The sequence below is a fragment of the Limanda limanda genome, chromosome 6, assembly GCF_963576545.1.
Source record: "Limanda limanda chromosome 6, fLimLim1.1, whole genome shotgun sequence".
NCBI lineage: Eukaryota > Metazoa > Chordata > Actinopteri > Pleuronectiformes > Pleuronectidae > Limanda > Limanda limanda.
The window spans coordinates 25,015,589-25,026,256 of record NC_083641.1 but is presented as its reverse complement, the minus strand read 5'-3'; the positions used below and the strand labels follow the sequence as shown (position 1 = coordinate 25,026,256).

Sequence of the window (10,668 nt, the reverse complement as noted above, 5' to 3'; positions counted from 1 at the left end):
CACACACACACACACACACTGCAGTCACGTCTTAATTTTGAAATTTGGCTCCGTGTCGGTATGCATATGTTGACATCTTCCCCCTGCTGTTCCTCCTTCCTCGTCTTCTTCACGTCAGCAGAGGGTGATTATTGCGTCGCATGTGAAAGTTTCCCAAATTCCCGGTGGGGGGAAACAAAGCTGTCACGCTCTATTCTCCCAAGTTCCCTGCTGGGGCTGCAGAACGCCGCTGCACCACGTCGTGATCCTCTTACCTCAGCCCGATGCTCGATATACCAGCCGAGACCTCAAGTCCTGCTCCAGGATTTGGGATTATCGATATAAGGGGATCCGGGCAGTCAGCAGAAGCGGGGGCTCGGTGCAGCCTGGGACGGAGAGATTCCCTCCAGCTACAGATCAGTAACTTCTCAGACCTCGCAGGGACTAACTGCAGAGGTTGTTGCGATCAGCTGGGGATCTGCTGCTTCATGATTCCCTGCTTTGCTTTGACTATAACTACTACATGTATCAAAGCTCGCAGAGACATAATTGGTGGAGAAGTGCTGTATGTGCTAGCTGCCTTATCTGACATTTCTGGATTTACGGTTGACTGCCGCTCACCCTCCGGGCCAATTGTGGATGGCCTTGATAAATGGGAGTCAGTGCTCTAAGGTGATTTTGAAGTAATGCAGTTCCTGTGGGACCTCGGAGGAGGAAGTACTTCGTAAGAAATACTTGCATGCTCCCCCAACCCCTCTCTCTCTCCAGATATTGCAGCATTTTTGCTCCTTTTAGACACAGTAGCACTTGTGGTGGATTTGTCTGAAACCTCCCCTGCATCTTACCCTACGTTCACAGACGACAGCCGGTGGATTCTGTGTCAATGCAGTTCTCACCATGTACATTATTTCCCTGTTCTGCTGCTCAGGAGCTCCAGCGCTGGTGGTTTCCATTCAAGCCGTTTTTAATGAGGACAGAATAGACATGAGACACCAGGAGGATGCGGTTAATTACCTTGTACAATAGAAAACAAGTGGCACTGTGGGTCCTGAAGATCTGCACTGGAACCAGTCACTGCCAGTGTTTTGCATAACGTGAAAAACTGAATGTTATTAATGCCCTCTGCCTGATATACTGTCTATAAGAGCCTTTCACAACCATCTCAACCACATTAAAACTAAAACCAGTCCAGTCAGTTTGATCCAAGACACAAAGGACGCCCCCTCCCCTCCCTCTCATATCCTCATAATGACACTTATGAATATTAAGACATTTTGGGAGAAATTTGCTGGTTTGCTGAAAATATTCAATCCGCGACACTCTCATGCTTTCAATGAGTGATGCTCACATGATTAATTCATCAATGACCTTTGCGAATGAAAATGAATATAAACAATAGAAAAATGTAAAAATAACATAAAAAATGTGTTTTTCATGTATTACCATTGTTTAGCTCTGCAACTCAAATGTACACGGGACTTTTTCCATTTTGTATCCACTGTCTGGTTGTGTTGAAGCCCTGTTCATTCTGACCTGTTACACACCTTTCCTCCAAACCAAACCACAAATGCGACGCCTTTGACCGCGTGAGAGACTGAAAACGTTCTGGAGAACAATGACTCAGTCCTGGAGAAAAATGCAGCCAGTCGGTGTTGAAAGGATCAGGTTCCATACTGCGTGCCCCAGGTGCTCACATCGTCAGGAGCTGATTGTTCCTGAGAACCACAGGCAACCTCTTCTTAGAAAAACAATGATGAAAAGTACATGTGCTTCTCCTGCTCCACATACTTAGCATTGAAAAGAACAAGTGGTCTTGAGAAGGAAGGCGAACTTTATTCTTTATATAACAGAATGGGAGAAATGTATTGAATAATCAAAAGGATGCAAAAAACTTCTCTTAGTTTGTGACATTAATGGTCTATTATATGTCGGTCAAGGTGCAGCACAATGGGTAAAGAACCATTAGACACAATTACCTTAAAGACATTCTGTGTATGTTATTTCAGCAGGTTTTTCATCTTTTCCCTAGAAGTTATTTAAACACCATAACAGTCACAAACTCATGTTTTCTTGACGGATCTTGTTGCTTTAAATCCGAATTTGAGCGCTAACACCAAATAGCCGCCAGCGTTTGTCCCCAAAATGATTAGATAAAACATCACGTGACCTAACCAACATTTCACAAATTAACCTTATTCACATTGCATTTCTAATTAAGGCCCGAGCACTGACATCAAAGGTCAGGTGAGACCCTATCGAAATTGTAAGGATTATTATTATTATTCAGGCAAATTAATTGGCTTTTTGAGGGCTTTACCATGCTCAAATTCTTACCAAAATTTGCAGAAAGTTAGAAAGTGGTGAAAGTGTACCCCCGGAACGTGTTCACATTGACCGATCTTCACAAAAATCAAAACACAGGTGTATCATGACCAGACAAACAAAACAGTCTTAGGTGCAATTGGAAAAACGCCACAGGAAGCCTGCTATTTTGCATTTAGTGGCCATTTTGGCCATGTTCCACATTTTTACTTTGAGGTACTTGTATCAGGGCTTTCATCAGACCGACTTCAAATTGAGATGAGTGTCATCACAACAAGATGCAAGATGGGGATACAAAGTTATTCAACACACAACAACTCCACTCCTGCAGTGTCAGTGGTCATAGATCAAAGGAATCTTTTTAACTCGTATTAAATATGTTTCTGACAGCCACAATTACTGAATGCCCAAAGTCACACTGTATAATTGTGTCACACGTAAGGTATAATAATCACGACAAAATATACAATCATTTGATGATGTCATACTTTTTACTGCACTCACACACAAATTAATGAGAAAACTTGAGCTGATTTGAATTTATAAAACCATCTTTTAATTTTCTGACAATGTGTCCATTTGTTTACACTTTGCTTCTGTTTCTTTAAAAATACTTCTGCACGTCACAGACTAAACAAACACCTCGACTCAGACAGGAAGAGAACCTCAGAGAAGTTTGTGGTCTGTTTTCAGCTTCACCTGGAGAATCAATGGCTTCCAGATTAGAAGAGGATCTCTGCTGTTCCGTCTGCAACGATGTCTTCACATATCCTGTTGTTCTGTCATGTAGCCACAGCTTCTGTAAAGACTGTGTGAAGAGCTGGTGGAAAGACAAAGAAGTAAAAGAGTGTCCACTATGTTAGAGAAGACCTTCAATGATTGAACCACCTGTTAGCCTGGTGTTGAAGAACCTGTGTGAGACCTTCTTACAGGAGAGAGATCAGAGCTCTTCACATGCTCTCTGTAGTCTGCACTCAGAGAAACTCAGACTCTTCTGTCTGGACCATCAGCAGCCAGTGTGTGTCAGCTGCAGAGATTCAAAAAAACACGCTGACCACAGATTCAGCCCCATTGATGAAGCTGCACAACAACACAAGAAGCAGCTTCGGGAAACTCTGGAGCCCTTGAAGAAGAAGTTACAATGTTTTAAACGTGTAAAAGTAGAGTTTGAACACACAGCAAAACACATTAAGGTCCAGGCCGAACTCACAGAGACACAGATCAAGGAGCAGTTTAAAAATCTTCATCAGTTTCTGGAGGAGGAAGAGGAGGCCAGGATGGCTGCACTGAGGCAGGAAGAGGAGCAGAAGAGTCGGATTATGAAGAAGAAGATTGAGGCTCTGAGCAGAGACATAACGGCTCTTTCAGACACAATCAGAACCACAGAGGACGAGATGAGAGCTGAAGACTACAAGGCTGCAGTGGAACGAGTCCAGCAGCACCCCCTGCTGGGTGATCCACAGCTGGCCTCAGGAGCTCTGATAGACGAGGCCAAACATCTGGGCAACCTGAGCTTCAACATCTGGAACAAGATGAAGGACCTGGTCTCCCACAGTCCTGTGGTTCTGGACCCAAACTCTGCTAATCCAGTACTCGTCCTGTCTGAAGATCTGACCAGTTTGAGACTAGGAGCGAGACAGAAGCTTCCTGACAATCCAGAGAGGTTTGATCATTACTACTTAGTCCTGGGATCTGAGGGGTTTAACTCAGGGACTCACAGCTGGGACGTCCTGGTTGGATACAGTACAAGCTGGGCACTGGGTGTGGAGGCAGAATTTATCCAGAGGAAGGGAGACAAACTGTCTGGAACATGGGGAATATGGTTCCATGAAGGTAAATACACAGCATGGTCACCATCAGGATCATCTGTTCTCTCTGTGAAGAGGATCCAGAGTATCAGAGTCAAACTGGACTGGAACAGTAGTAAACTGTTGTTCTCTGATCTAGATACTAACACACACATTCACACCTTCAAACACACTTTCACTCAGAAGATGTTTCCATACTTTAGTATTGCAGGTCACTTGAAGCTGTTACCTGTGAATGTCTCTGTGACGCTGGATCAGAGCAGTTAGAGATAAAGATTTTATTCATCGTGTTTATTTCTTCAAGAGAAATCTGCTGAATTTAAATATTAAACTTATTATTTCTAAAGCTTTGTTTATTTCTCCTTTTACTTCTCACTCATTTTTATTTCTCCAGTCGACTTTCCACGTGTGTTTAAATATTTAATTTTTTTCTGATCTTTGTATTTGGTTTGTTTTTTATTTCCAGGGAAAATATTTTCTATCATTTAGATTTTGTGTGGATCCATGAAGTCGAGCAAACTGATGAAGATCCACATAAAAACACATTTATCAATCACAGCTGATCATTGTTTACATTCAACAAACTTTATTAAAACTCACACATGAGACATGATTCATGTTTAATCACATAAAGTCTGTTCACATGTGAAATAATCCAACATATATGAACATGTGACGAAGCCAAAATGATTCTGTTTGTAAAAGTGTTTATTCAACAGCAGCCTGGTGGTGTGATTTAATATTGTGATAAAAATAATAAAAGCTATGAAACAGAAACAGAGTTTCCTGACCTTATTTAAGTTGTAATATAAATATAACATTATCTGTCATTAAGTAGGATTTAACACTCAGATAGTTTCAGGTTTTTAAATTGAGATATATATACGTTTAGTCATGAATTATTACTTATTTAAATGCTGAGACCTAATAGTTGTGAACAATAGTTGGGCCTACATGTGAAGACAAAGCCTGAGACCACATGTCTTCTTTGTTTTGGAGACAAAGATGAGCTTCCAGAACTCAGTCTCCCAGGGTGCTTCACACATCCAGTCATTTACTGTAACTAAAAAAATAGTTCCCCTAGAACTGCACTAAACAGTCATTTACTGTGACTAAGCATTTCCTGCACTGACTGTAATAAAGGGATGTAATTAAATAACCTCTTTTGGTCTACAAATAAATATTCAATAGATTCTACAACCCTAACATTTAGCTTGTTGCTTTCTTTTGTAAGAAGAGGCAACAGTGCCAAACTTTCCCAAAAGTTTAGCCACAGGGTTAGAAACACATACAGAATTGGCAAGTTCTTCAATAACAGCCTGACCAATATGGAGGTTATGGCTTTGGAACATTTCTGTAACTGTACGCTTTGTGACAGGTACACTAGCTGAACTTAACAAAAACAATGCAACTCTTCCAATAACTCATCTACGCCTTTTGCTGGAATAGGAAATATGTTTTCCAATTTTAATAATATTACGGCTATTTTTCGCTAAATTAGTTCGGGCATGTTTTCAACAACACCATCAACACTTTCTGTCACTGACTCAGTTTCCACATCACCATATGATCCATCAGCAGAACAGCCAGCTCTCACATTATCAGAGGTATCTTGACACTTGCAATGGGGACACAAATACAACTACATTGGCTTTTAAATCTTTTATTGTGTGTGGATGATGCTTTCTCTATTTGTGTGTATAAAATGTGCTGTAAATATTTGACTTGAAAGGGCAACCAAGAAACACACAACTAACAGTCTCGTTACTTCGAAGATGTGTTCCAATATGAACAAAAAAATCTCTCCCTGTGGAGAGGTCACTGCATTCAGACTTTATTCCTTTTTTTAATTAAGTTGTTTATTAGGGCCCGAGCAATGACATCAAAGGTCAGGTGAGGCCCTATTTTCTCTTATCTCTGCATTAAAGAGCATTTATCATAATCCTCCAGTCGTAGATTTGAATGCATCCTCACAGGCGTGTTTACATTCGAGCTGCAGCGGCGTGCGCGGGGAAACCACTGCCTGACTAGTTCAGTCTCACGGGTCAGACTCTGAAAACATCCTCTTTGTGCATGTCATCGCTTCACTTCTGACTACGACAACATTGGATTCCCCTGCATCCTCCCTCCAGGCATTTCTATCCTCGTGTGCTCACAAGAAATACACAAAAACAGACAAACTGTTACAACACAGAATACACTCTGCTGCTCTCAGGGTAAGGAAATCTTCTCATGTGCAACACGACACACATACACACACACACACAAACATGTTACTGGTTTCACTGCTAAGTGTGTGTGTGTGTTGTGTGTGTGTGTGTGTGTGTGTGTGTCCTGCATATTTCCTGGCAGTCGTATCTGCAGGGGATGGAGATGAAATAACCATGTATCCATCTAAAAGCATGTTAGTGTGCAGCTAGCATGCAGTTAGTGTGTTGACTCATAGACTGTATTTAAAGATGGAGGGAATGAAATGACATGCGTGTCTTGATCGCCCCCTAGTGGCCGGCTGCAGTATCATAAACCCCACCTCCTCCGTGTTAGTGGATGGGACATGTCAAGATACAAAAATGGTTTCTCTCATTGTAGATAGAGTTCTTATTTATGTTCAAGTGGGAATTTTTCTGATAAGTTTGGTTTTAATTAGTTATTTGAGATGTGATGATTGACAGCTGAGGCTGCCTTGCGATTCGTCGAGCTCCCTCCCCCGATCAGCGAGATGACAGGATTCAGGAGGAGGTGGAGATGGGTTGGCCATCTTCAAACACAGAATTACCTACGTCTGTGTTTCGATCTGCGTTTGTTTGTTTGTCTGTTAGTTCGCAGGATTATACAAACACCTGTGGACTGTTTAACACAAAACTTTACATTCTTTAACATTGAAAAGTAGGGTGTTTTTTGTTGTTGTTGACATTTTCACAGTTAACCAGGGAACAGCTCTTGGATCTAGATGAAAACAAGAATGATATGAAGGTGAGTGACGGAACAGCAGGATTAGACTCGGGGGACTGATGGGCCTCGTTGGGAGAGATGAGCTCCACCGATCAAGTTTCTTGTGGATTGACACTGATTTACTGTCATTAATAATAATAGTGAAAGAAATGTGCTGCAATAGTTGCTGTGAACCAGACATCAGATGTTCTTTTGAGAACAAATGCAGACAATTAATTTCGGCAGAGGTAAACTGACGATGACACGATCTGATTAAACTTCTTTCTACCAACCTCGTTGCTTCAGGTTCACGCAGAGCGATCCTCTCAGAGGAGGAGAAAAGGCTTTTTTTAAAAATGCTTTGCTGACACACAAAAAGAAATGACACGCTCATGATACTTTTGGCTAAACACAGGGGGATGGTCCTGAATATAAATGTGTTGTTTTTTTCCTTCAGCTGCAGGGGAGGAAGATCAAAACCTGCCATATGCTACAATACACGGCTTAAATGACTGAGAGTCTGCACTAATGCAGTAGGTGTGGATCGCAGTGAATCAAAGCATTCGCTTTTTATCCGGGCTGCCCACAGTCAGCTCTTGTTTTACTCGTAACAGAATTACTGTTATAAAACGAGGATTGAATCCTGAAAATGTTTCCAAATGAAATTCGTTTGTGTGGAAAAAAGGGGGGGCTTAAGAAGACGGGTGGAAAATCAAGAGAGGACACGATCAGTCATCACAGTCGTCTGAGAAACACAACCTGAGAAGAGGGAACCCGACGTATTAAAGAGCATTTAAACGACCCTGTGAGTGAGTGAGCGAGTTCAGCTGTGACAGACCAGTCACCTCTGTTCCTCAGCTGGAGGTCAGGTCAGGTCACGTCCTACTTGTCTGTGAAACACAAAGATGCACCGTTGATGGACCGTCTCACCGACATCACAGCTCGGACAGCCTCAAACGTTTTCACTTTAATGAAAGTGACCAGTGGTGTCTGGGATATTAACCTGTGTTCTCCATTATATGTAAAACCCACTGTAGAGAAATTACTTAAATTTAGACAGATTCGGAGATCAAATCTTGCTTTTTAGCTCCAACAAGGTGATTATTTCACCCCAGTTTAAATCTGTCTATTTTATTTGTATTATCCTTCTCTTTTAACTTATTTTAAAATGTTCATACATATTTTTCCCTTTTACCCTTTTAAATCTCTATACCGCTTTTATCTTCTAAATAAAAACTGTAAATGTGCTTTCCTAGTGGTGTAGAATTTTCTTTTATAATAGTGCTACACAATTGTAAATACTAGCTGAGACAATGTGGATTCAGGGAAATCAAGTTTACATGAATCTTCAATATTTTAAAGTCCAAACAAACATGACGGATTCAGGATTTGAGGAGATTATTGATGTATATGAGCTCGACTGAGTGACACTCTATAGTCTTTAAGATGTTTGAATGATTTTGAAGGGTAACACATGAGTTCATACTTCCCTCATGTATTTATTTTGGTGTTACCAGGCTCTTCTCCAACAGTTGGTGCAGAACGCTGCAGCTCGTCCTCCTCCGGCCTCCCTTCATGTTGTAGGATTGATTTAAGATTTAAATGTTCACCTAGAAATCGATAAACTACAGCTCCAAACCATCTCTCTGACCTCTGACAACCACCTCCCCAACCCCCCATCCAGGTCACTCAGGGTCCGCTGACCAGTTAAGACTTATTGGTTTGTCCCAAGATCAATGTCACAGCACAGGGGACATGGTGTCATCCGGCTGACCCCTGCGCCGCCCGTCTTAAAACACATTTTTATTCCCCCCTGGGTTTTTGCTCAGCACGACAGTTATTTTTTTATTGTTATGGTCTTATTGCTTTTACTACCTTATTGTCTATTAAATCGTTTTTTTGGTTTTATTGTGTAGCTTTATGATATTTGCTGCTTTGGTTGTGTCGCACAAAACTATTGTTTCTAAACGTGCTTTATAAATGTATTGGTTAATAAATGCTCTTCTCACATTAATAAAAACACAGGATTTGGGCTTTTTCTATGTATTCTGTAATAATCCGAGTGGAATATGATGAGGTCTCTCATGAACATGGTGAAAAATGAACAAGAGTCTTTTGCAAAACAAAATAATCACGATCAGAATCAATTTATTTGAATTAGCAGTTTGAAAAGTTTGCTGAACTTCACGCCACACATTGACTTGATGGGATCTACTGCAGGAGGAAACTGTGCACGACTTTATGCAAAGTGGAAACTCTGTGTTGGTTCAGTTACTAGTGCATTACATCCTACAGTCTATGAACAATCCAAATTAGGGGATTTTATCACTTTGCTTCAACTGCAAATTACTGACTTAATAACTGGGCCATAAATAACCACATAAATGCTCCTGGTAGCTGAATAAATTCAAACATTACAACACAACTGTTACAGACACCCATTAAAAGTGTAATAATTCAAAGCATCTTATTATTTTGTGCAAATTACAACATTTTTTATGCGTCCCACAAGGCAAATTAACACCCAACTCAGTGATTAAATACGTGGACGTAAGTGCTGGTGAAACTATAAATTGCTCCGTGTCTTTGACACCATAATACTTTTTGCATTTAAATACAAAATAATCAAATCAACTAACGTTCTAAGATATTCTCGTTTCTCTGAGCTTTCATCATGTGTCAGGATTCTGCTTTTCCTCCGCTCGGCCACAGTTGTCAGTCGTGTGTTTCAGACGACACACACCAGAGTCAGCAGAGCCTATAAATGGCTGCTGGCTCGTGGTGGATGGGCTCTGCAGGGTTGTGGGTTTTAGCATCTAGCTGCTGGTAATGTTGGACGCTGCCCAAATGGACCAATCTGCAGCAAATGGGGTTACACAGCATCTAATGTTGCAGATGGTGTTTTGAAAGCACACAAGCTCACAATTTTCTCCCCGTTTAGCAAAAAAGACTCAAACTCAAAAAGTGGGTTTGGGTGGCGCGCAAGGTTGACACTTTAAGATGAAGGTGATTGTTAACACTCAGTTGGGGTTGGAATCCATTCTCGATCCTCGTCTCTGTGGAGACAATCATCCTCTAATAACAGTAATCTATCTCCTCGTTGGCCAGGACAATAGCTGTTCTGCAGGGGATGTAGACCTGAGAGAGGGAGAGAGAGAGAGAGAGGGAGAGAGAGAGAGGGAGAGAGAGACACAGGGAGGGAAGAGAGCAGGGAGAAAAGTGAGATGACAATTGGAGATTAATGACGTTAACGTGATCAACGATTTTTGGAGATTACTGACTCCTCCGGTTTATCCTTTTTTTTAGGAGTGAGAGAGTTGGAGGTGCCTTGATGAACAGGCCTGATTGCTTCTCACAATCAAGGTCAACGAAGACGAGGAGAAAGAGAAAAGAAAACTACAACAAATGGCTGGACCACATGCGTGTGGAAATGAGGAGCTAGGTGAAAACCGCTGCAAACAGCTGCAACGGAACGTAAAGAGTGGAAAAAAGTCAGTTGATGACACGGTGCCCTAATTAGCATATTCATGCAGTTTCATTTGCATTCCGCATGGTGTCAGCTGGTTTTCAAACCTTTATCTGTCTCTACCCGGCTTTGTGTGATCATAAATACACCATAATACAGCTG

At 41.4% G+C, this 10,668-nt stretch overlaps 1 protein-coding gene and 1 pseudogene across 1 annotated transcript in view; one reads left to right on the top strand and one right to left on the bottom strand.

Moving 5' to 3' along the window:
- The first annotated feature begins 3,011 nt into the window (after positions 1-3,011).
- LOC133003002 (zinc-binding protein A33-like) lies at positions 3,012-5,496 on the top strand (annotated as a pseudogene).
- A 3,675-nt stretch (positions 5,497-9,171) lies between these two features.
- gbe1b (glucan (1,4-alpha-), branching enzyme 1b) overlaps positions 9,172-10,668 on the bottom strand; it is an 85,026-nt gene continuing 83,529 nt past the window's right edge. Inside the window, exon 16 of the mRNA XM_061072437.1 lies at positions 9,172-10,178. Coding sequence (XP_060928420.1) covers positions 10,116-10,178 — 63 coding nt within the window. The 3' untranslated portion in view covers positions 9,172-10,115. The remainder of the gene's footprint in view (positions 10,179-10,668) is intronic.